Source organism: Sander lucioperca, chromosome 12 (assembly GCF_008315115.2).
Source record: "Sander lucioperca isolate FBNREF2018 chromosome 12, SLUC_FBN_1.2, whole genome shotgun sequence".
NCBI lineage: Eukaryota > Metazoa > Chordata > Actinopteri > Perciformes > Percidae > Sander > Sander lucioperca.
Window position 1 is genome coordinate 9,067,231 of NC_050184.1, and position 27,047 is coordinate 9,094,277.

The 27,047-nt window shown below is 41.1% G+C and overlaps 2 protein-coding genes across 3 annotated transcripts in view; both read left to right on the forward strand.

The window, feature by feature from the left end:
• Nucleotides 1–15,265, forward strand: part of gnas (GNAS complex locus) — a 31,571-nt gene extending 16,306 nt beyond the window's left edge. The window contains exons 5-12 of the mRNA XM_031286142.2: nt 1,526–1,623; nt 9,542–9,596; nt 10,155–10,228; nt 10,425–10,483; nt 10,582–10,702; nt 11,473–11,603; nt 12,569–12,636; nt 13,639–15,265. Of these exons, the coding sequence (XP_031142002.1) occupies nt 1,526–1,623; nt 9,542–9,596; nt 10,155–10,228; nt 10,425–10,483; nt 10,582–10,702; nt 11,473–11,603; nt 12,569–12,636; nt 13,639–13,785 (753 nt within the window). The 3' untranslated portion in view covers nt 13,786–15,265. The remainder of the gene's footprint in view (nt 1–1,525; nt 1,624–9,541; nt 9,597–10,154; nt 10,229–10,424; nt 10,484–10,581; nt 10,703–11,472; nt 11,604–12,568; nt 12,637–13,638) is intronic.
• Nucleotides 15,266–19,228: 3,963 nt separating this feature from the next.
• LOC116040687 (vesicle-associated membrane protein-associated protein B) lies at nt 19,229–25,739 on the forward strand. 2 transcript variants are annotated; one of them, XM_031286233.2, is made up of 6 exons: nt 19,229–19,529; nt 20,881–21,033; nt 22,100–22,203; nt 22,912–22,992; nt 23,420–23,551; nt 24,371–25,739. In XM_031286233.2, the coding sequence occupies exons 1-6, from the start codon at nt 19,472–19,474 to the stop codon at nt 24,542–24,544; spliced, it is 702 nt and encodes a 233-aa protein (XP_031142093.1). In that variant the 5' UTR covers nt 19,229–19,471; the 3' UTR covers nt 24,545–25,739. The 2 variants fall into 2 exon arrangements, with proteins under 2 accessions (XP_031142093.1, XP_031142092.1); XM_031286232.2 differs by having other exon boundaries at nt 19,231–19,529; nt 23,369–23,551.
• Nucleotides 25,740–27,047: the final 1,308 nt, after the last annotated feature.

Consider the following 27,047-nt stretch of genomic DNA (forward strand, 5'->3'; position numbering starts at 1 on the left):
TTAATTACTGATACTCAGTATCGGCCTTGAAAAACCAGTATGTGTGTTGTTGGAAGTTTGTGTGTTGTTGGAAGTTTTTGTACAAGTTACTAGCTCGTGTGTCATCTGGATCACTGTGTTTTCAGCAACTTTACAAAATCCTTGAAATTAAATGAACAAAGGGCACCTGTTGTTCAGTCAGTACAAAGAATGCAAGAAGTGAAGTAGTCATATTTGGTGTAAGATGCACAGTAGCTAATACAGAATGTCTCCTGCTTGAAGGAACACTTTCCTTCTTTGATTCCACAGTTACTTGACCCTGTTTAATAAACCAAAGGTTGCAGAATTTTTACTTAAAATACAGTATGTAATCGAACATTACCATAAGATGAAACTCAGTGTTTTTGACCAATGCATCATGTCAGCTCGGAAAACACACACACACAAACACCAGTGCATTATACCATTTATCTTATTAAAGGGGACATATTGTGCTTTTTCGTCTGTCATATCTACAATGTTATAATGGCCAAAACTTCAAATAATGAGGTAAACGTATTTTAGACAAATCCCTGTGAGCTAAAACGTTCAGATTTCCAACTATTCTGAAAGCTCCGGTCTCAATTGTTTTTTCTACTCTCGGCTAAGTCTTAGGCAACTCTAATGAACTTTTGGCATCTATATGAGCATATACAATCGCTTAGTCATGTCGTAGCTGGTTTTAAGTCTACCATCGACGGTTACGATTTTATGGCTTATACTCCATTTGTCAATGGAGAAATTGCATTGTATTTTTACTTCCGGAACCCGCTGTGGGCGGGACTGTTGAGCTCTGTTAAATCTGTTAAATTCTCCCCAATTCCGGGTTGCATTACTGCTGAAATATGTCCGATTTGGTAGTGTTTGGTTCAGAAGCCTTTGTCTGCCATTTTTGATGGTAGAAAGTGCTACTTCGTTCCACTACAATCTAACGTTAGCATACTGCTAACTAATAAGCAGCTACATGCTAACGCGACATAGCTGTAATCTTTGCCAATTCTGGTCATTTCTCGCCAAATTCCGGTCACTTTACTGCTGGGACATGTCCGGTTGTGTATTATTTGGTTCAGAAGCCTTTATTGGTGGTTTTTCACAATACAAAGTCCTGCTATATAGCTACTCTGTTGCAGTAGCTCCAGCTTCAACTAGTGAAACACGGAGTGGAGGCTCCGGAGTTTCCAGGAAGCGTGCTGGCCAATCAGAGCAGACTGGGCTTTTTCGGGAGGAGGGCTTAAAGAGACAGGCGCTCCTACAGAGCATCTCATTCAGAGGGTGCATACAGGTGCAGTAACCATGAGCAGTATGAAAAAAAGAGTTTTTTTTTTTTTTTTTTTTTTTTTTTTTTAACATTAAAGCATGTGAACATGTTCTAGTACAAACACAAAATGCAGTATAATCCTGAAAATGCTATATAATAGTTGCCCTTTAAGCAGCAAGAATGAATATGTTACTCTTCTGTGACTCTGACAGTTTTTATGTCATTCATGTATTTCTGTTTCCTCCTCAGGAGTTTTACGACCATGCGAAGACACTGTGGCAGGATGAGGGCGTCAGGGCGTGCTACGATAGATCCAACGAGTACCAGCTAATCGACTGTGCACAATAGTAAGTAACCAGTGACATGATCTCTACACTGAGGTACCAGTTTATTAGGTGCACCTGTTCAATTTAATGCAATACAATACCGTATTATAGTATGGTAAATAGAGTATTTTCGAAGCTTATAATGTTTCTGTATCAGAAAGGTGTGGATTCAACTCTGGTCAATTTTGAAGATATAGTTGGTGGTGATTGATTGGTTTGTCTATACTGTGTTGCATTTTTTTAGTTGGTTTGTTTTGGTGCACACTGCCAGCTTACAAGGGAACTAGGGGTGTGCCAAAAAATCGATTCACAGAAGAATCTAGATTCTCATTTGCAACGATTCAGAATCGATCTGAAATGTCCAAGAATCGATTTAATAAATAAATAAAATCAGCTGGCTGTTCGCCTCCATTTTTGTAACTAGCCTATCCGGGACGTCCGGACGTCACCACGCAGCCGGTTTTTGAACGTGAGCGGTAAATCACTAGAACAAAGAGGAAGCAAATATGGATGAGAGGGAGATCCAACCAGCCCCGTCTTCACTTTTCACTTCAAGTTTGGCGTAATTTCGGTTTTTACCGAATGCCTGGAAGCACTGCGCTGGACATGACACACACAGTGTGCAAGCTTTGCAAAACGAAGACCAAGTACTTCGGCAGCACAACAAATGCGCGGGCTCATATTAATAGGCATCACCCGGAGCTCAGCGACACAGAGCAGCCACCAGCTGCAGACCAACGCACACTGCAGTGCTTCACGAAACTTCCTGCCAACTCCGAGAGGGCAAAAAAAATAACTCGGTCTATCGCCTGCTTCATCGCCAAAGACCTAAGGCCTTACAGTGTGGTGGAGAACGAGGGGTTCGTCTGCATGTTACAGACAGCAGAGCCGAGGTACAACATACCGTCCCGCAAGTTTTTCACTGAGACAGCTGTGCCACAGCTTTACAATGAGACTAAAAGAAAGGTCGCCAGTGCCCTAACCGAAACGACCAGAGTGGCACTAACGTGAACATTTCAGAGACAGGTAGCTTAGGGGTACTATTTTTCATTTTGAAAGAAGCACTTTATTTTCATAACTTGTTATTCTTTAAGTTACTGAGTCTGACTGAGAAATATAGATGTTTTTTTGTCTTCACCGGTTATGTTCTACATGATATTTGTGGTAAACTGCAACTTTCCTGGGAAATGCATCTATTTTCAACCATTTTGTATTATGAAGAAGCACTTTATTTTTGTTCCAACTTATTTTATAGCTCGCTACTAATGAGTAGCAATTGAGAACCAGACATTGTTTTTGATAAAAGGCACTTCCCTGAGAATTGAACTTAATAAATGTGAAAAAGACACTTTAATGTCTCCGTTTGTCATTCTGTATAGCAAAGCAGATGAGAGTAGATCATGATCAGAAACCCGATTAGAAATCATTATGGATAAAATCGAATCGTTTTGAATCGAAAATCGATTTTGAATCGAACCGTGGCCTCAAGAATCGGAATCGAATTGAATCGTGAGATGGTAAAAGATTCCCACCCCTAAAGGGAACCAGGGCAAGCAAAGTCAAATGGGCCTGGGACATCCTGGTGGTGCTGTGATGTTAGAGTACTTTTATGCAACAGAGCAGTTACCCCTGTTTAGTTTCGTGTACACTTTTAGTGCGATTACGGAAGGCTTGTATCATGTGGATGCAACAACAGTGGTGTTGTCATTGCTTAGAATTCCTCATGGGGGTGACAGAAACTACGCAGTATAGCTCTTTAAAGTTGAGAGAAGTCGCACCATCCTGATTCCAGTCCCTGAAACTGTATCTGAACGTGATAGACTTCATGTCAGTTTAGGACACACAGGCTAGCGTTTCTAGAGTTAGGTGGATTTCCTGTTTGTCCGGTGTACGAGCTTAAGCCATTTTGATTTTATGCAAACCGGCTCAACCAACACTTGCCATTATGACACTTTCTGGCAAATTAAAAAGTAGCCTACATCGGCAACCTATGTTGACGGCGTCACAGCACTAAATCCAACTTGTATTGCATTAGTAACAAGCAGTGTTGGGCAGTAGTTTAACTACTTCTAAGTAGCGTTGTTGTTTTCTAAATCAAATAGCTTTTCAGTAGCTTAGCTCTTTCATTGATCAAGTACTGCAGTAGCATCCACACACGCTACATTTCCTCAAGCGTTTCTGAAGCTCAAGCACAGTGGAGCTTTCTGCTGCGGTCTGAAATAAAATGTACACAGTGTAAAACTAAATAGTTTTTAGACTCAAAACAACGTCCTTACATCCAGAAAAGTGTGCATTGTAGGGTAATTTAAATGTTTTGGATTATGTCCCTTGGTTTAAAGAAAAAGACAACTGAAATTAAGTCAGTCAGTCGAGGTGAGGTAAGCACTGCCTTGTGATTATCAAACTGACTTCAGTCTGGTGTCTGACCTGCAGCGTAGCAGTGAGTTTTTCTCGCACACATCAGCACCTGATTGTGACCGACCGGCTCTTTGTCACTACTTTACTTTTTCCAGCACAGGTTTTCTTCTTTCCTGATGTGTTGCTCTGATTAATTACTGTAAAGCGACTGTACAATGTGATCTATCAATCAGACAGATTGATTTAATTTCAGGCAAGGTGGTGTGACTCCTGCCGCAAACCAGATTTTACAGCCTCTGTGCTATTTGTTATTGCTGTTACTTGTTTATTGCAGTGTCATTCCTCTCTCTTGCCTATACAACGTAATCAAAAGGAGAAGTCATACAGAATGAATGGAATACCACAAACATGCCTGATGTAAACTTTAGACAGCTTTACAGTATGTGTTGCGTATTGTAAAAGATAAACTCTTAGAAGTACACAGTGTACATTTATAAAGTTGCGATAGGATTTGCCTCTTTAGTAACATCTACTGGCAGCTGTGGGACACCGTCCCAAGCTTTGGACCTAGGTTTAGATTTGACTTAAACCTTAATATGTACCTAGCAAATGTTGTTATAATGTTGTTTTACACTGGCATACAGTGTAAATTGATTCAGGTCTCCTTCCTGTATAAACTGACAGACATATATTAAAGGACAATTCCGGCGCAAAACGAACCTAGGAGTTATTAACAGATGTGTACCCACTCTGTCGCTCTCTGGAACATGTTTTCATGCTAATCGAATGAGTTTTTAGCTTGAAAGACGCTAGCACGGACCGCCGATTAGCTTACAACTCTAGTATTCAGGGCACAGGGAACGTAAAAACAAATCGCTATTTATACCACTAAAAGGCTATCGCCAAACTTCAACGGTAGCATAATGAGGGTCCCTTAATGTTAACCGAAGCATTGAGAACTTTGTAAGTGTACAGACAGTTTATTGAAAAGATAGTTTATAAAGACACTTGCGTTCATGTTTACATGCCGCCGCCGTCTTGGAAACCAGTCATGACTTGCAGCTGGCGATGCAAACTAAAATCAAAAGCAATGTGCTCAATATATCTGAAATAATCGCACTCTGCATAACTTGTCTAGTGTACTTAATGGATAACTGTCCATCTGGTCCCTCCGGTCTGGGTCGCCGAAAAAGTTTCAAGTACAGCCCTGTTTATCAGAAAGGGGAAATCTGTACAAAACACTGCGTCTCTTGGGCATCGCGACGCAGCAGGTCCCACTCCTTGCAACACAGACACTCCTGTTCGGTGGCCATAGCTTCACAATGTCCGCAGGTACACCACCAGTTTCCCGAAGTACAAGGCTTTGTTGCGGCATTGACTGCCGGTAGCTCTCTCTCTCTCGTAGCCCTTTCACGGAGCTCCCGCAGCTCTTCGTTCAATAAACTGTCTGTACACTTACAGAGTTCTCAATGCTTCGGTTAACATTTAGGGACCCTCATTCTGCTACCGTTGAAGTTTGGTGATATTTTGAGCCTTTTTAGTGGTATAAATAGCGATTTGTTTTTACGTTCCCTGTGCCCCGAATACTAGCGTTGTAAGCTAATTGGCGGTCCGCGCTAGCGTCTGGCAAGCTAAAAACTCATTCGATTAGCATGAAAACATGTTCCAGAGAGCGACAGAGTGGGTACACATCTGTTAATAACCCCTAGGTTCGTTTTGCGCTGGAATTGTCCTTTAAGTCAATGCACAGATAGCACCAACATCCAACCAATATTTTACTCAGTTTGCATCTGTAGGTTTTTTTTTTGGTATTTGAGAAATCTCAGCAAATGGTTAAGGCCAAGCCGAGTGCCTGTTTATGAAGCTATTGAGGCAACACAGGAGTCACCGGCAGTGATCTCAAACATTTGTAAATCTTAGACGGAAATGATGTCAGACACTGTTTCAAATAGTTCAGTTGACAGTGTGTTGTGCCCTGTGGTTATCCAGGCCCTCCACTGCCACCTGTCTTTAAGACTTCTGTTCTACAATCATCTCTACCTCGCCTTTTCCCTGGGCATTTTCACACTGTATAATCTCCAGAACATAACCTTTTCATTGTCATATCTAAATGATACATATGTATTTGTTTAAAGATCTAGGGCATCGCAAATGTGTTCTTAACAGCTCAGAGTTGAGTATCTAGTTATCATTTCCAAAGCAAAGGCAGGTAAAAACACAGAGACAAGAAATATTGTAGTGGAAAAGTTTTCATGTAACAGCAGCAGTTTGCAGTGTTTGGGAGAAAACATGGCCAAGGCTGAGTCATCTACAGATCAGAGGATGTTTATTGGTGGAGAAGGGGTGATGTGTGAGCAGGATACCATCGCTGCTCAGCTGTGGACTACAAGCCTTACTCTTGGTGAATAGTATGTGCATTTAACTCAGCACTTTAGGCTGCTTTGGTGTTTTTGGGTTAGGGTTAGTTTACATGAGGAAACCCCCTCCCTATTTCTCCTTCAGGTGGTTGCGATGGTACAGTCCAGTCTTTTGTTCCCTCCCTCCTCGCTTACACATCCAGCATAAAAACACAAGCTCATCCTCTCTTGCTTTTTTTTTCTCCTCCGTCTTCTTTTTCTCCATATCCGTCTGTCTGTCTGTCTTCTTTCTGGAGACAGTCCAGCCGCACTAGATTGGGAGCTGATAGACTATTAATAGCGCCTGTGGTTGGGTCTCCATGGTAACCATGCTGGAGGCCAAGGCGCTGGGGAGCTATTTTTGAAATCTGCTCTGTAATGTCAGACGCCACTACACTTTCATTCTCTGTCCTCCTCTCTCATTCTGTCTTCCCCTTTTTCATGTTCGCTCTCATCTAGGGGTGACCCCGACTAAGAATTTACATAGTCGAATCAGAATCGTCAAGTCGTTCCTGTCGACAACTGATCGTCAAATCATGTGGGGGGTGGGGCTTGACATTAATAAGTGGTGCAAGGGTGTAGAAGATTAATTGAAAATTGTTTGGAGTTGTGGCCGGGTTGGATCAGTGGTAGAGCAGGCGCACATATACTGAGAGGTTCATGCCTCGACGCAGAGTTCCGGTGTTTGAATCCGACCTGTGACAGTTTCCTGCATGTCTTCCCCCTCTCTCTCCCCTTTTTATGGGTTATTTTAGGCCTTTATTTTCACAGGACAGATGAAGACATGAAAGGGGCAATGACATGCAGCAAAGGGCCGCAGGTCGGAGTCGAACCCGCGGCCGCTGCGTCGAGGAGGAGTAAACCTCTATATATGTGCGCCTGCTCTACCTGCTCTACCAACTGACTGCTAACCCAGCCACTATCCTGTCATAACTAAAGGCGGAAAACCCCCAAAAAAATAATCTTTTAAAAAAAAAAAAGTGTCTAAGCAGTCAGCAGCTGTCCCCCGGTGACGAGAAGCGGAGCGCACAGAGCAAAAGGCTGTTGTCCTGGTCTTTACTTCATTTACAATCCTCTTGTCATAATGTTTTTCTGCCGCAAACGTTGCCTCTGCTTCACCCAGCTTGCAGGTCCAGTGTGTAGGATGTGGTGATCATGGGGCGGACGGATCATGCCGTGGGCTGGGCATTGGATCACAGCTGTGCTCCTGTATCTGGTGGTGGCACAGTGGCCATTCCAGCGATCAGGGTTACAGTAATATGTTCATCCACTACAATTGTCAATGTTACCAAGCACATTTTCAGCTCTGTTTTCTCAACGTTTAGCTGTTATGTGAAAGATGCATTTATGCAGGTTTTTTATTTATTTTTATTTTTTTTAGAGCCGCCTACTACGCAGGAGGTGGCGGTACGCCGTAAAAAGTGAGGGTACTCATAAGGACAACACAACTTGTATCTTACTTGGATCATCTTTTACTATTTCAAAGTGCACCCACACTTTAGATTTTCTTTTCCCAGACATTTTCAGTTAAATATTTAAATCCCTACCGCCAAGATGCTCCTCCATCACGGATCATGGAAAGTAAAACTTAAATCTGTCATGGGGCGGTCGGATTTATTCACGCACTTTACAAAGATTTATTACAAAGTTTCTTTCTTTTAAAAAAATTTGACAGCATTATATGTTGATATTTATATCATAATATGCTGTATATTAACTTATTGGGAGAAAATGGGTAGTTATATGTGAAATCTGACATTGAGCACCCCCATATTGCCAAAATGGCATGATCCTTGTTTCATAACACCTCTGCCAAGATTCAACCTACTCGCATCTCTCCTTTTCACGTGCACTTCCCTTGAGCTGTTTTTTCTCTCTTTCCTTGAGTTTCTCTTTTTTTTTAGGAATATGCAGATTTGCTAAGATTCTCTTACTGCTGTGAGATGAGAAGTTCACTGCCCATTTCCTTCACATGTTGCTAAAAGTGATTTTAGTCTTGTGCCTGTGTTTTAGTGGAAGATGCGAACATTTCAGACTAACGAATCAAACCAGCACTGGGCAACTTAGCAAGTTTATAGCTTAATGAAATAGTTTAAACTTCAAGACCCAGAAGTTATATATTTAAACTAATATTTTCATTTGATGAGATGGCATTACATTGCACACATTAAGATTGTTTTGACCACCCTGACCAGTCTGTGTCTTAAAAGGAGAAATAGAGTAACAGTAATAGAGCTTATGTTGGAGAGTCCATCTTTCACTGGATATAAAGACAATTTGACAGGGTTTGAAAAAGGGTTTCTAAAATGATTCGGTTAATAACTCGATAAGGGACCATAACACTTGAATGTTTCAGTCATGTCTGGGGTTTTGACTGTTTTCAAACTTTGTCTCTGTCGACAACTGTGCATACTGTAGCAATCCACCATCTTTGTATAATACACCATCCCTGTATATTTCTTATCAGTTGCATTTTACATTGATAGATCATTGAAGTTCAGAGCCTGAAAGATTCCCTGGGAATGCTCCTCCACATGATATTTAGTCGTTTCCAGGAGATTTTCAATCATGGCAGATGCTGCAGGTGGCCTACTTTCTCACACTTAATAACTGCATATCAACAAAACCATTTCATCAGTAGGAAATGCAGCATTAAAGTAATAATAGTGCCACACACTTGAAGCTCTCTGAGTTTGCTTGTGTAGGAGAGCTGGATATCTTCTGACACACAGACCTGAAACTTGAAATGACCAATACTTGCACAAGTAAAATAAGGTTACACTAGTCCGGTGATTTTTGGACATGTATTTCTCTTGTTTTCTTTGTCATCCTGATCACGTGTAGGTATGTTTATTCCCTTCTGGCACATGTGCGTATGCATTTTTGACATATTGCACGTTTGAGTGCTTTAATGTCGTCCCTGGCTATTGAACAAGCAGGGAGGATGCCTCTGCGTTTGTTTGTTGTTTGTTGATGAGGATGCCCGCTGCATAAAAGTGCTCTGTCATGTTTGGAAACTGTTCTTTTAGTTGTTTGATATTGATTGTGGTGCCTGAGAACATCTGTACAAGTCTTCTTCAACAATGAAACTGCAATCTGTTATAATAAAAATATATATTATTGTATAATAATAGTAATATTATCCTCATACCAATGTTCTTACTTTTTTTCTTCTTTCTCTTCAGCTTTCTAGACAAGATCGACATTGTGAAACAGAGTGACTACACTCCAACAGATCAGGTGGGTGAAACTCTGCCAAATTAACAAAACCACACACTTCATTATGCGTTTCATATATTAGAGGTATTTCAAGATGAAGTGGTTTTGAAAGTTTGATTTATATTCATCATTAATAAGCAGGCTATTACTGTTTGGCATAACTAATTACCCTTACTCAAATGTAATGGTGCAAACCAAAAAAGGTGTTGTGTTAGAGTTGGATCTCGATCTAACTAGTGAATTTTTTTTCAGTTGAAATGTTTATCCTGGAGTAGAGCAGCATAGCTTTTTTTACACTGTTCATCAAAGACCATCAACCATCAAAGATAAATTCTATGTAGTCTTTTTACCCAAGTTGACCTAATGCAAGCCTCAAAATAGGGGCAGAAAATAAAAACATCTTGTGTCCGAGTCCCTTCAAGTTTTTTACTCTGATCTAGAAAATAAGTGCAGGCCACAGAAGCAATTTGCAGAATGTAAAGCTTGCTCCAGATTTACAGTGTAGTCATTCAAAATTCTGTAGGATATTTTTATGATCTTGGAAACCGTTTTGTTACAATTTCTGTTATCTTTTACCAGGATTTGCTGCGGTGCAGAGTTCTGACTTCAGGAATCTTTGAGACAAGATTTCAAGTGGACAAAGTTAATTTCCAGTGAGTAAAAACATAAAGGCAAGGGCATATATTGGGTGTATATTGGTACTTCTTACTAAACTGACTCATAGCTTCAGTATAAATCATGTACAATGACTCAGGATAAAAACACATGAGAATTTAAGATATACCGTTTCTCCACACGATGGCAGTATTTCACCTGTTAACACCAATGTTTCTTGTTTAATTTACACAGTATGTTTGATGTTGGTGGTCAAAGAGACGAACGCCGTAAATGGATTCAGTGCTTTAACGGTAACTTGTGTTTCTTTCTGCTTCCTCTCACTTCGCTCCACTCATGTCTTTTTCTCTCACTGTGTCTGATTGATCTCTGTCCCCTCTCTCGTCCACAGATGTAACGGCCATCATCTTCGTGGTGGCCAGTAGCAGTTACAACATGGTGATCAGAGAGGACAATCAGACCAACCGTTTACAGGAGGCCCTCAACCTCTTCAAGAACATCTGGAACAACAGGTGAAGAGACATAGATACTAGATCTGTCTGCATGTTGTTTTCTGTCATTGTAGAAGTAAAGTGGGAAAAAGTGCCTTTCAAGGGATGACAAGGAACTCTATCTAGCCTTTTCAGAACTTACATTTTTTGTAATCGCAGACAAATAATGTTGATCGATCAAGGCTGGGAAACCTTTATGAAACAGCCGTCTTTTTCTCTTGAATGATTGCATAACCAAGTGCGGGGGTTCCCTAGCAACAAACACAGCATAACACCAATCAAGGGCAGCTCATGTACTTTATTTACAAGTTACAGCGGCATGTAAGCAAATAAAAGTTGCAGAACGGTGGAAAATTACCAAAACCTTTGGCAGCTTGTCTCACATCACAGAAGACATGGTGGTCACTGAGTTAAATGCCTCTGTTAAAATGTATTTGTCCTTATACTGAATCCAGACAGTCAAAATGTATTCCTTTTTTTTTTTTTTTTTTTTTTTTTTCCATTTTTCAGGTTTCAGTTGTGGAAATCTTCTGAGCTGTTTAGATTGTTCAATAAACAGAACTAGTTTTGTGCAGTTGGGCAACCATGCAGACACTTTGGGATAATTAGTATTTTCCAGGAATTATCTATCTTTTAATGTCATCCGCTGAAAGAGCTGTCACCCACTGGCCCCATTTGTATTTATTTGACCAACTCTAAGCAGTGATTTCTTCTCATGTCGTTCTTCACACTCAGACACAGTTTGATAGTTAAGTGTGTGATGTTGATTCATGGTGTTTTGTTCTCTTCAGATGGCTGCGGACCATTTCTGTCATCTTGTTCCTAAATAAACAGGACCTGCTAGCAGAGAAGGTGCTGGCAGGGAAGTCCAAAATCGAGGAATACTTTCCTGAATTTGCTCGCTACACCACACCTGACGATGGTGAGCAGTTGTACCACAGTTGTGTCCACTTCCAGATACTTTTGACCTCATACGGCCATAAACTTAGACATGAAGGTGTGAATTTAGTTGAAAGGTTCACCATTAATTCTCAGCAACACTATCCGTATTAGTAGCTGTACAAATACAGCTGGTCTTTTTCAACTTGTAAATATCTGCTTTGGAAACTGCTTCTTTAGTTCAGGAAATCATGTGATTATTGTTTGTAAAGTGGGGTGACCAGACTCCCCAAACTGCCTTAAAAGAGTCCCAGCTGGAAACTGCTCTCTGAAAAATACCAAGATGTCCCAATTTTCCACCACCTGTTCCAAATATGTCCCAGTTTTTAAAAATCCCTTGCTTCTCACTATAGTCTTGTGCTTCCACAGGGATACACACAGACATACTGTGATAGTTCTGCTTTTAGTGTAAAGTCATGTTTTTCCCCCATCATTAAAACAGCTCAAACTCTTGACTCCTCTAAAAAACTAGATCTGTGATGGACGGTGCATTTAGCATCATCCACCTCAAGAGGTCATCCTTGGGGGCGACTGGGTAGCTCACCTGGTTGAGCATGTGCCCCACATACAGAGGCTCAGTCCTTGCCACAGCGGCTGTGGTTCAAGTCCGACCTGTGGCCCTTTGCTGCATGTCACCCCATCCCCCCTTTCAAGGCTTATGCTGCCCTATCAAATAAAGGCCTAAAGTGCCCCCCCCAAAAAATAGGTCATCCGTGATACACACTTGTGACGTTGTTTTGTTCTCTCGCATTTGATCACAATGACATAGAAAATGACTTACTTACTCAACTTGTTACAAAATTATTCATATCATAATGTATACCTGCTTACTAATAAATGCTCAGAAAAGCCGGATTCCATCCTGGTTGTTGTATGATCCATCCCCATTTGAAAGATTGCATGTCATAAGAACTGTGGTTTCATTAGCCTCTCTCTCTCCTCTTCCAGCGACACCAGAGCCTGGAGAAGATCCACGTGTTACAAGGGCAAAGTACTTTATAAGAGATGAATTCCTGGTAAGTGCAATGGCCGTAGGTTTTGCTTTTGTGCTTTGTAATATGCAAATTTTAAAGGGTAAGGCTGCATTCAGACAGGATCAGGTGCTCCGGCGAGAAGTCAGTCCTCCCATTCATTTGAACGGGGGTAGTGGGTTTAGGCTGCAGCGTTGGGGGCCACAGGGTGGTGCTGAAAAAAAAAGTTGTGACGGATTCAACTTTTCGAGAAACGCAACCCGACGTCACTCTACGGTGGCCAATCACGTAACCGGAGATCAGACTTATCAGTCCGATTTTAGGCGGCATGAGGGTCCCTTTCAGTAAACAATAAACATCCCTGTCTCTATCACTGCTACAAGAAAGCCTTAAAAAAAACTATGAAGGTAAAGAAATGAAACACAAGCACTTAACTGCCCAGAAGTTTGTGACTAAGACCATTACAGCTGACTGTTTCCTGCAACAAGTTCCGGCAAAAAGCACAGTCCCTCAGTCTCTTTTCTTTCTCCGTGAAATTAAACTGCCTTCAAGAGCGGTCAGGAATGTTGAGATCGTGAAAACGCTTTGATTGAAATCAATTATTGTAAAATATAAAGTCTACTTGTGCTACACTGGGGGGTTAAAGTACACAACAGGATGCCACACAAATGGGCCCTTTAAGTGACACTCCCACACTGCCGCACAACCCTGCGGAAAATGTAATTGCTGCCTAAGTTGGGTACTTTATTTTCAGTAAAAAAAACTAATGGGCTTGGGTCTGACTGCCACAGATAGAGTTGAAAAGTGTTCAGAGTCTGTCTCATGGGATTTGTTGACAATTAACATATATAGAATCATTGTATTGGCTAAATATGGCATGATCATAAAGGTGTTTGTGCATTGTATGTCTCTGCTTTACATGTGCTCTGTTAAAAATAAAAATTGGAGACCGCTGCTCAAGGAAACCTTCACAACCAATCAGCAACTGTGTTAGTTCTGATATACACAGTGAAATAGTTTCTTACTTTCTCCTTTTTCCATCTACAGAGGATCAGCACAGCAAGCGGGGACGGGAGGCACTACTGCTACCCCCACTTCACCTGCGCCGTCGACACAGAAAACATCCGCCGTGTATTCAACGATTGTCGAGACATCATCCAGCGGATGCACCTGCGGCAGTATGAGCTGTTGTGATGAGAGAAAAAAAAAAAAGTGTTCGGCCAAAAACACATCAGACTATGAAAAACCCTGAACCCTGAGTCTCTGAACTCCCCTCTTCCACAGAACCGCGTGAGCTCTTGTAAAGGAATGGGGGCCAAAACACACACACACACACACACACACACACACACACACACACACACACACACCACACACTTACAGACACACCCTGAACCCAGAACTTCCCTGATGCAAACTCCCTACCTGCAGTAGACAGAGCTATTTTTATGGAAGGGTTTTAGGGGTTAACACATACACAGACTCGGATCTTCACCTTCAGCCATACTCCCAGCTTCACACATCTCAACATCATATATCGTCCCCATACACGTTACCCTCACCTTTCTAGAAACCCTGAGTGGCCCAGTCTGGACTGTGTTTGAGCCGCGGTTGAGATTGTGAGATTTTCCTCTCGTTGAGGTCAGGATGAAGACTGAGCGAGCTACTACATCAGTGCAACTGGGAAAGCGATGACTGTTGAATTACTGCAAATAGAGAATAAACATGTCACAACAGATCAGCTAAACACTGTATCTAACAACAACAACAACAAAAAAAAAAAAAAAAAGCACTGTGCTCAGGACTTGACTCAAACCGTGTACACCAATCCTTCCTATCACTTACACACATCCATAAATCCAACCACAGGATCTGCTTGCACACAGAAACGTATCCCACATGCTTTTTACTGGACTGCACAACCGGCTTGGATACGGAAACGTACTGATCTGCCGACGAGTGGCAGGCTGGTTGAGCTGTCAGCGGATTTTTCTGGCACATCGCTTTGAGATTGAACTTAGTGACTGCGCAGACGAGGAGCAGCGTTACCACAGACTAAACAGACCAGGGGTGTGATCAGTGGGGGGGCGGGGGGTTCACCTACACAGGACAGAGCTGACTCCGATGTGAATTTCTCTGATGGCGTCTAGATACGTTTGCCAGAGACGACGGCAGTCCCTCAACTTCTCCACAGAACTGTTATGCCACCTGACTTTGCCTGGTTGGTAGTGGAGCAAAACATGAGGAGGATACATTGAGTTTAAAACAGAAAGAAACAAAAAAAAGCCAACTTTTATGGAACTTAACTAACAGAGGGCAAAAAGCATCCTTCTACAGTACAGTACCATATAAGTTAAAGAGAACTCTCATCTTGTCATGATTGACCCTGTTTTACTGTGTAGACTTTTGTGCCATTGTGCCCTGTATGCTCTCTTTCTTTATCTTTACTCTCTCTGTCTCGGTAACTCTCTCCTTTTTTCAACCCTGATCTTTCTCATACGACGATTTTACTCTTCATCACTCTCCATCTTGACAGTTCTCCCCCTCCCTCTCATTTTGTCCTTCACTGCACCTCCTCGTCCCCACCACTACCACCTTCCCATCTGCACTTCTACCTTCCTGGCTGTGCTCTTTTGGTTTAAGAGAAAATAAAATAGAATAATCCTGAAATATACAGAAGATAAACAACAAACTGGACACTAATTTTTTTTTGTTTTGTTTTGTGGTCATGTGGTCAAACAGCCCGCTCACACCTCGTTGCCATTCCCTCCCTCTGCCATCCCTCCATCTTTCCTTCTCTCTCCTTCCTCCCCAACCTCTTGCTCCTTTGTACGTCTGTCTTTACATTACTGCTGAACTATTATTCTTGTACAGACTGTAAAATGTATTATTTTGTACAACTTTGTTGAAAAAAAATAACTTTTAGAAGATCCCTGTGCCTTGATCACGACTGTATGTGTAATGAGCTAAAGTGGGTGTCAAACTGCGCTGTATAGCTTGGCCAATCCCCTTCTAACTCCCAGCCTCTCTCTCTCTCTCTCTCTCTCTCTCTCTCTCTCTCTCTCTGGGATGGAGGACAACCATTCGTAGCTTTTCTAGTTTTATTTCTCTCCCCTATCCTCCCATTCTCTCTCTCTTTATGATTTAAATGTATATTTTTGAATCCATATACCCCAAAAAGATAAATATATGAAATGTATATGGGTTTTAAAAAAAAAAAAAAGTATTTTATTAGAATCAAATGAACCTTGACAAATTGTACACTTGATAGTGTGCGTATTGCTATAACTTAAATCCTTTCAACTGAAGTTGTGTTCAGGTTTCATTTGTTTTCTTTTGTTGACATCTGCAAACAACATTTTGAAGGGTTAAAGTCAGAGGAGATGACAGATGCAAAACATTGCTTGTTTCTACACAAATCTTATTCTTTTGCTAAAAAACGGCCAAAAAATGACAAAAAAAGAAATTACTTTGAGTTTATTTTCTGGTGAGGGGGGATGTCCTCCTTCCTAGCCTTGCACAGCAGAGGCGGCCTGTACAGTATTAGCATCTCTCTCCTTTCAGTGACCGAGTCTTCATTTAATGTGTACATCAAATATGGGTCTCTACTTTCTGAACAGACGCTCTAAGAAATAAAGTTTTTTTTGGTGCAGACAGCAACAAGTCTGGGATTACACATGTAAACACACTCAGACACAGGCAACACTACTTTCTCACATAAGCTGCATTTTTGCAATCTTATCCCTAAATTTTCATCAGCCGGAAGGGTTGTTGTAAATCCAGGGTAGAGGAAGTTTCCTGTTTGTTTACCAGTCATTTCCTCTTCAGATATGCAGTGTATTTATTGGGACAATTATGAAGATTGTTAAGTCAGTTTCTGGCAGGGGGGCATCTGGTTTTGAAGCAACAATGTGGAAATTAAGGTTAAAAGTTAGATAACAAAGTCTAACTGGTGGATCTTTATTCTGCAGTGAGTCCCTGAAGGTAAAAAATGTGAAGTTCTGAATACCCAACCTAATTCGGGAAAATACAACTTCTGATGCATGTTTTTTGATGTTTTGGCTGTGTAAAGAAAATAATTGTCCTTGGTAAGTGTTAACACACACAGTGAGTTAATCCCAAAGTTTTAAATTTAACTTATTTTTACAATACAAGACAAAACTTGACTCACCCCAAAAGGAATGTTTTGTGCCCAAGATGCTCAATATACATAATGTATATACACAAGTCTCTGACCTCAGATTTGATCCAAAATACCAAGTGCCACACTGTGAATTTACAAGTACAACATTTACCTTTTAATGTGTTCATTTTGTGCTGTGAAATGATTGCTATGCAACCAATAGAGTGAGGGGCATTCAAGCTTGATCTACAGGAGCTAATTCACTCGGGTGGGCCTACCAACTTTCAAATAATCAAATAAGTTAATGTTGAGGTAAGTAGAAAATGAATTGTTGGTGAGAATAGTTGCTTTAAGTATACAGGAATAGATGCAACAAAAGCAGCAACCTAGCCCCTACGTTAACATTATTTTTTTTTTTTTTATGAGAAGAGTATAATGGAATGAAGGCAGCAGTATTTCCCACTAGGGTAGAAATGAGGCCATTTGTAAAAGGAAGTTCAAGGTTAAATGACAAATGAGAATGAAAAAGCACAGCATGGTAACCAGGTGTACCTGCCATATATCTGTATTTAATGTAAATAAATGTAAACTGCAGCCTACTATTTACCGTGCTGTAACACTGGTAGAGGTGTCGGCAATAAAACGTGCAGTAAGTATGAAATTAAATATCTCTGAGCACCAAAGTGTTTACAAAAGGAAAACGTGGGCACCCCCCTCTGTATTTCAATGAGGAATGCTGTGCCTGGAAAAGAAACTTAACAGTCATGTTGCTCGGGATAAGGACAAAGGTATGATTCTGGGAATAATGGAATTAAACATGAATCATGACTTTGTGTAGGAGTCTAAAAAAAACTAACTCCTCAAGTCCCAACAGTGGAAACTGATTCAAAACGATACCTCTGTAGACCCCTGACTCAGCGCTTTCATGATTCATGTGAGGCCCTTCTCTTAAGACTGGATGTTACACACATACGAATACATATGCCTTTTTAATGGAAGAAACAAAACTCAACTGTAGCACTTATGGGACATGAAGAGTATTAACCCTATTGAAAGTTTAAATGCCAAATTGGTTAAATCTGATTGATCTCTGACTACTTTTATTTGAATATATATATATATATATATATATATATATATATACTTTAGAAAAACATGAAGGATAAAACACTAACATAAGCAAACTGGGTTGCATAAATATAGGAACAGTTATGGTTCCCTGTGCTGTTGTCCCTTCTCCCTCTCCTTGTAGCTCTGCCCAAGTGTGCTGCATTGCTCAACCAGGTGCACCTGGCCTGGGAAGGAAGCGCTTAAAAGCAGTTGTGCCAGCAGCAGAAAAGAGAGGCCTCTGGCGTGGGGACTGCTGGTCTTGCTGCCTCTCAGCCTGGGATGTAACAGAACTAAAGAGCAGTGGTGGAAGAAGTATTCAGAACCTTTACTTAATAAGTAAAAGTACTAATACCACACTGTAAAAATATTCTGTTACAAGTAAAAGTCCTGCATTGAAAATGTTACTTAAGTAAAAGTATGTAAGTATCATCAGGAAAATGTACTTAAAGTATCAAAAGTAAAAGTACTCAATGCAGAAAAATCCTCACATTTTAGAAACTGGAAACAAAACAGTTCTGTCAATCAACTAAGTGTTTAATTGGCGAATCGTTTCAGCTCGACTTTTAGGCCTGAATATTGTAGTTCATTTTATAATTAATGTATTTTTATAAACTAGCCTACATGTGTTTTGTGTGCAAAAATCTTCATTTGTAAAGTAACTAGTACCTAAAGCTGTCAGATTAATCTAGTGGAGTACAATATTTCTCTGAAATGTAGTGGAGTAGAAGTAGAATAAAAAGAAAAGACTGAAGTAAAGTACAAGTACCTCAAATTTGTAGTTAAGTACAGTACTTGAGTAAATGTACTTAGTTATATTCCACCATTGCTAAAGAGAGGATTTCATGGGATTGTAGATGTCCGTGGCAGGGCCGGTAGCTGCTATTGAGGACATTAGGGTCATGTCCCCTCTATTTTGGGGATGGGGGGTTTGGGGGACTGCAATTAAAAATGTATGCATTTTGTAGACTGATTCTAGACTCAATGAGTTTAAATCTTTACTTTTAGGTTAACAAAATAATATATAAAGGCTTCAGCATTCCCACGGAACTATATATTCCTGGCCAAGTGGAGAAGGCTTTGAAACAGCGTTTAGCAATTTTGCAATAAGCCTAACTGAACAGTTGATTGAATAAACAAAATAAATAAATGGTAGTGTAGTGAGGATGCCATGTGTAGGCTACGCCCCTGGAGCATATAGTCTTTCTGATTAGTGTTTCAAACTACTGCCCTATATCCGCCTTAAACTGGTGCACGTTGGGTTTTCTTTGTGACGTTCGTATTCATTAATGTAAATTTTGTCTTTAAGGTGTGAACGTTTGTTTTTGCAATGGTCAAGCAATAAAGTAACCCCGTGACATTTCGCACGAGCCCCGCCCCTCGCGTGACGTCGTCCTCCTCCTTCCTTCCCGTCTGTCTCTCTCTCTCCCTCCGCTGCTAGCAGAGTTAGCACTAGCACGTTAGCCTACAGCAGCTGTCGGTGGCAGTCAGTCAGAGTGGTGGTGCATTTGTAATCATCCTCCTCCTCTCCCGTAGATAGACCGTGGACGACCAGGTTGTTTCTTCGGGAGCCAGCTGCTTCACCTCCTCGGGCTACCTGCGTTAAAATTTAGTTGTCCTCGTCGTCACGACAGGAAGAAGCCCTGGGACATGGCCAGACCAGAACAAGTACTGGTGCTAGAGCCACAACACGAACTGAAATTCAGAGGTAAAGCTGAACCAGAGGGCAGGGCCGTGGGCTAGGTAACGTTAGCTAACCAAGAAGCCGTTAATGATAAGCACGGTATCGACTCCTGCATTAACCAGTTAACGTTTGCTAATGTGTCTGTATGTGTTGTTGCTGTTATTACATTACACGGATATAACGTTAGCTAACTGGTCTACATTGTGTGTACGACAGCAGTGGCGATGACAGGTGAAACGACACTGTGTACGACGATGCTAGCAAGCTAGCATTAAGCTAACCTAGCTAGAATGTCAAAGTACTAGCTTTCATTGCAGCGTCAGGGCAGGCCCGCCGTTCAATTTCTCTAACTCATTCTAACTAATTTGCTCCCAATGCATAGTCTTTTATCCTCTGACAGCACGTAAAACACCGTGATGTGATCAATACTTGACATACATTACATACATCCCCTTGATTTTGTTGCGAACACCCGGCTGCAAAGAAGTGACTATTCTAGCAATTTCTACGATCCGGATGTCGTTGTTTAGCCTTATTAGCGTGATTATTTCGTAATATTATAAGCTAGCAAGCGGTGATTGGGAGATTTTCAGTTTACTCTCACTGTGCAACCTAAATTCCTTTCCAGCTTTCCAGGGAGAAACATTGTGAAAATACAGCCTGAGCTGGTTTGTCAGAGATAATGGCAACATTCTGAGATAATTGCCTTTAGATATTGCTGTAGAAATGGGTCAAGTGATGGCCTAAGGTGATGGGATCAGTCAGTAGCTGGTTGTTCACGGATTTATTATCGCAGAGCTTTGAGTGCAAAGATAACCCAGGAGAAGATGAATACGCCCACTCAGTTACTGATGCACAGTGGATCTGATTAGAGCAGAAAGCACAGTGTGGTTGTATGTCCAGTACACATTGCCAAAAGCCAAGGTTCAGTTTTCAAAAGAGGTTGATTATTCCATTAAACATGGTCTAATGGGGGATGCTGTGAGGGTGATCTACATGCTACACAAGCAACAAGAAAACATAGTAGTAAGTTTTCTACAGTGTCAGGTTTTGGCTGAGGGCGGGGCATGAATAATAAAGTAAGCGCTTGTACACTTTGCTGCTCTTTCCACCGCTTTAATGTTTAATGTGCACCGTGGAGTAACTCGCAAACACTACTCGTATATCCATCCTTGCAGACACACAATGACAATAGGTGTATGTAATTTATCATTTATCATACCCATGCCCACTGAGTTTTGATTCTTAACCAGGAAACGCCAGGAAAAGCCATGCACACAAGTGACAAACAAACACTTAAACTAGTAGACACAAGTGTAAATTTACACACGCATACATGCTTGAGTCACTTTACTGTTTCTTGTGTCCTCCTCAGGCCCGTTTACAGATGTCGTCACTGCCACTCTGAAGCTGACCAACCCCACAGATAGAAATGTGTGTTTCAAAGTCAAGACAACCGCGCCTCGCAGATACTGTGTGCGCCCAAACAGTGGCGTTATTGACGCTGGAAACTCCGTCAATGTTTCTGGTTCGTGAACATTTTTGCATCTTCTGGCAATATTGGTGAAAAGCCCAGTCAAAGTTCAAAACTACAGAATGGTTTTCACATCTTATTCTGTTAATTGGTTAGTGCTGATACAATGAATCTGTATTATTGACTTAGTGCCTTAATAACGTGATGATCTGTAGTTGCTTTCAGACAATATGTCTAAACGAGGGCTAGGTATTTGGTATCTGAGGAAAAAAAATAACATTTTATAACATTTGTGGATTTAATGGCCCAGCAGAAGGCATTTATTGATCTTTTCACCCAGCAGTAACACTAAAATAAATTGTGAAAATTTTACTTGAATGCAGGCTATAACACAATGAGAAGACAATGTTTAAGCTATATCTAGCTATCAGTCAGCATGTATTGTGTTTCAGCACCAAAATGCATCTTCTACCCTCAGTTCTACCAGTCATTGTACTAATACAGCAGTTGGCCTCTTGAGGTTAGAAATATTGTTAAGAAATCATCTGGTGGCATATCTGTAAAATCTTTGCAGGTGCTGGGTAACTACAATCTGCACAAAAAGATGAAAAAATACCTGCACAATGTTTTTTGTGTTCCAAATAATTGGAGAAATATATTTGGGTTGTTCAATTGAAGATCATGATATAGACTTGGTATTTGTATTGAACCTAAAATAGTGTCTTATGGATATTGTAATATTATTTTTTTTTCCAAATAGCCAAGCAGTCACCCTCAAAGGGTACAAGGTGATTTCTGGTTGAAGTCTTCACAACTCAAAACAGTTTCAGTAACTCGAGTTGTGATTCTTCCCTGCTCCGTTATATCGCTGTTTGAATGAACAAAAATAAACTGAATTTCTGACATTAATTATGAACAGAATCATTTTACTTGTATCATTGTACTCTTCAGTGACTAAGTAAATGATCATCCAGGCAGGTCATAGTGCAACCTAAATCATAAACCTGACTGACCTCTTTTGATTGTTGTGTAACCGTTGTTATGTGTCAATACAGAAAGCAGAAAGTCACTCTTTCCCTAATGTTCATGCTCTCCATTCTGTTTTTGTTTTGGTCCACAGTTATGCTACAGCCGTTTGACTACGACCCCAATGAAAAGAGTAAACACAAATTCATGGTGCAGTCCATGCTGGCTCCATACGACATGACTGACATGGAAGGAGTTGTGAGTACCAGAGTGCAAGATTTGATTTTGGATTATATTCTTGTTGGTATATTTATTCATTCCTTCCAATTCCAACTATTTGACTGTTGACCCTTAGTTTTTCTTGTTAAACCACACTTTAGGCATCTCCATCTATCAGAAACCTACACTAGCTCAAGCTGAACTCTTCAATATGTCAGTTTAAATCTGTCTGTCTCATTGTGCAGAAACTTTTCTGAATCATTTATAATACACAATTCTGAAAATGTAATTCTTCTAGATCATTTTTTTTTTATTCAGGGAAGGTTCACTGAGAGGCAGCCTCTCTTTTGCAGGAACGCCCTGATCACATTCACACAGTTCCACATTCATACCTGGAAGCTGCCCAGTACAACCACAGTCTGATCTGCTGGCCACTGAGCAGCTCCACTGGAGCGGTTGGAGGTTAAGGGCCGTGCTCAAGGGCACCTCAGTGGTGGTAATGAGGGAGGGACACTTTCCCCACCCAAATTTTTATCGGTTTGGGGATTGAACCGACGACCTCCCGGTCACAAGCTCTCTTCTCTAACCTTTAGGCCACCACTAGAGCATTGCCTTTAAAGTAATGACTTATAATTTACATAAAAGATACAGACAGAACTGATCTGATGCTAAAGAGTCCCTGTATGAACTTTCACTTATTTTCTTCCCTTCTGTCTCTCTTTCCCTCTCGATGTTCTTGTTCCACAGTGGAAGGAGGCAAAGCCTGACGAGCTGATGGATTCAAAGTTGAGATGTGCATTTGAGATGCCTGTAGAAAATGACAAAACTGTAAGTCTAACTCTTTGGTTAATGGGCATTTGTTGTACTATTGTAGGCATTCAGTCATTAAGTGTCAGGTGTAGAGCCACAAAAGTCACATTTTCTCATGTTGCCTAACGTATTTCACAGATTTAAATGAATACAGACTTATAATAGCCATTTTAGAAGAATCAGATTGAAATAATCACATTGCATGTTTCCTTAGAGTTTTCTCAATTTCCTACCCATCAGCAACACATCACTGTATCACCCATTATATGTTTATTTATTCATCTATGATTTATTTGTTTGTACCTTCATCTCACTCCCTACCGCGTCTCTGCATGTGTCTTCATCCCCTTCCTGCCTCTCGCCCCCCCACCCCACCCTCACTCTCTCTCCACAGCATGAGAGTGAAACCAACAAAACTGTGTCTTCCTCTGCCTCCTCTGTTAAGACTGAGCTCTCCACGCTGCCCAAGTCAGCCAGTGCCTCGCTGGATGACGGCGAGGTGAAGAAGATCATGGAGGAGTGCAAGCGGCTGCAGATGGAGGTGCAGAGGCTACGGGAAGAAAACAAACAGATCAGGGTGAGACGCGCAAAAACAAAACGGCAATCTGTCTGCGTTTTCTTGCTGCCTCATATTTTCTACTCCAGCACTTTATCTATCATACACAGAAAGAGTGAATGTGGTGCCTGTGGTTTGGCTGCTGTCACAGTACAAGCAGTTAGCCGCCAGCTAACGACACAGTTGTGGGGGTGTGTGTGGGAGGGGGAGAGGTGTGTGTGTTACGTTGCTTCTGCAGCATTCAAGTCAAAGTGAGTCATGGCAATGCCAGTAAAGCTGTCGCAAGTGTGGTTGCAGTTTTCAAAACTCCACGCAGACAGTGCACAACAGTGTTCACTATGCCCTGGTCACAGACTTGACAGGCTGGAGGTTGTAGGGCAAGGCAACGCAACTTTATTTCTATAGCACATTTCAGCAGCAAGGCAATTCAAAGTGCTTTACCTAAAACATTAAAGCGCAATTTAAAAACGGTCACGAAAATAAAACAGGTTAAAATACAATAAGATAGGTTCAATTCCGACCTGCAGCCCTTTGCTGCATGTCATTCCCCTTCCCTTTCATGTCTAAGCTGTTCTATCAAATAAAAGCCTAAAATGCAACAACAAATAGTATGCTCATCTACATCTTCATCTCAAGGCTTGTCTCCTCATCATCACACCTAGGCAACACATTTGTTGTAACACTGTAGTGTTGTACTTATGTTGAGGATTTGTGTGTACTCAGCTTGAGATTGGACATTTCTGACAGCACTAAAGGCAGCAGTATAATACATGCTTGCAACAAACAAGTGCGTGCTGAGCTGTTTTGACTGTATCTCTGACTCCTCTCTTTTGAACGCAGGAGGACGACGGGCTGCGGAAGAGAAAGGTGACCTCAATGGGCGCGCCTTACTCTTCTTCCTCCTCCGCCATGGCCACCTCAGCCATGAGGGACGAAGGCCTAAGCACCCGCATCCTGGCGCTCTGCGTGCTCTTCTTTGTCATTGGAGTCATCATTGGCAAGCTGGCCCTGTAGAGACACAGACAGACAGTGACAGACGGGCGGATGGCGTGCTCGGGAGGACATGTGTCAATGACGGCAACGGGGATGTCTTCTGGGTTTATGTTGATTTCTCTTTCTTTTTAACATTTAAGGCAATATCATAATGGTTTGTCTGGATGGAAAATGATTTAACATGTAAAAAGAGAACGAAGGAAGGCGATCCCAAGTGAAACCATGTGCAAGCGTTTTTGTCACAGGTCTTGCCTTTTTCTGTTTTTGTGAAATAATCACCACCTCTGATCTGTTCTTCTCTGTCCATCCCTCCTTCCTAAATGATCTTCCGCAACTTGCACAGGTAACAGTTAGTTGTGTGTGGAAGTGGCTTCATGCTGGCTGAATGTCAAAAGTCTTTCATTGATTCTTCTTTGATTCTTAAGTCTTCAAGTTCCTCACTCACATTGTCTATAAGAAAGATCTAACACTCTTCTTCTGATAATCTCTCTTCCACTTATTACTGATAATCTGCAAAGAGAGGTAAACAGCAATCAGTGAAAGATTATTTTCTAGATTCAAACTAAATGTTTGTGTGTGTGTGTGTGACTATGAAATCACGCTGTTTTTAGAACGGAGGAACAGGGGTGGTTTGAAAACAAAACTGTCATCTAAACAGATTTCCTGTACACAACAGAAAAATGGGGGTCTTTGTTGGAAATCAGTTTAAAACTTGATGTTTGTCGCTTACTGGCCCAAGGAATCAGTAGAAATCCAATAAATCAATTTTTTGGCCATTTGTAAAATTATAACCTGGTAAACATCAAGATATCGATAAGAATGTATGCTGCACGATGATGTAGTTAAAAAAAAACAAAAAACAAAGCTGTAATATTTAGTTAAAGACATCAGATTTTTCTAGTTCACATTTTTACTTGATACTTCATCAGGTTGAGAGAGGCAGCCCCCGGACATTTTCAATATATAACATACAGTATGTAACAATAGCTTTGGCCACCTTGTTTAATTTTGCCCATGGAGTATTGTATTTGCGTCCTCTAGTGTATTACTGCAGCTGTTTGCCTTTTTTTCTTATGTAGCCACGATGCTTCTGTTGTTTATAATATTCTAATGCACTATATTCAAGTGTCCACTCTGCAGTCTGCATGAAATGACCTGGATTTATTATGATTATTATTCTTTTTTTGAGTGTTGAAGTTTATTGGCAAAACAAAAAGATACCGTCTTCTTAAAAGGGACCATCTTGCGTCGTGTGTGTGTGTGTGTGTGTGTGTGTGTGTGTGTGTGTGTGTGTGTGTGTGTGTGTGTGTGTGTGTGTGTGTGTGTGTGTGTGTGTGTGTGTGTGTGTGTGTGTGTGTGTGTGTGTGTGTGTGTGTGTGTGTGTGTGTGTGTGTGTGTGTGTGTGTGTGTGTGTGTGTGTGTGTGTGTGTGTGTGCGTGCGTGCGTGCGTGCGTGCGCGCGAATTATCTTTTTCTTTTGTTTCCTGTTGGGCTCTGGTGGTCGTGCAGTAACTGAGACAACACAGCTGTATTATCTCGGCTGTCTCATGACCATCTAAGCAGGTTGTTCAAGAAAAAAAAAGAAAGAATAAATATCTGTATTTTTCGTTGCCTGAGGGAGCTCTGGGAGCAGAGAAGTGGGAATGTGGATGGCTGGGAGGAGGACTGACCTGTGAATACACACTACATTAAAGAAGAAAAAAAAAAAGGCATTAGCGCTTCAGACCACACATGCAAAGATACAGTCACACAACAATGTAATCACACAGTAATTGGATACTCTTTTGTATGTACAAAAAAATATAACTGGCAAAGTTATTAACATACTGTAGTAAAGGGAGAAAATAAACAACCAACATGGATCATGTAGCATCATAATGAATTAAAACATATAACCCCCCCCCCCCCCCAACTGTCTGCTTCTGTGAAAAGCTTGCACTTTTTTGTATTTAATTCTAAATTTAAAATGAGATTGTAAGGTGTGTGCAAAAAAAATTGAGATAGTAAGTAACGGAGCAAATATCTGGGGTGCAGAACCACTGAGCTATTGCTCTAAATTAGTGGTTATTCAGTGCTGAAATAAAATTGAACTGCTCTTAATAGATCAATGGAGCACTCCACCGAGTTTACACATGTAGATCAGTTGTACTTTGTCTTCTGGGGTTCTGAAGGGAGTTAATCATGATCAGCAGCCTGACATCATCATACTCAGATTCTGGTCAGAATATCAGTATGATACATAGACTGTATATTCATTTTTTTTAAAGGTTATTTTTTGGGGTTTTTCCCTTTATTTGAAAGACATGAAAGGGGGAGAGCGAGATGGGGGACGGCAGGCAGCGAACCCTGTGCCGCTGCAGGACTCAGCCAACATGGGGCGAACACTCTTACTGGGTGAGCTAGAGGCCACCCCAGACTGTATATTAATATTAACAGTCTATGGTCTGATACTGCTGTGATTATGGGGCGTGTTTGGTTTCAACCATGGATGTATTGGTTTCATAGACAGTATGATTGGTTTCAAC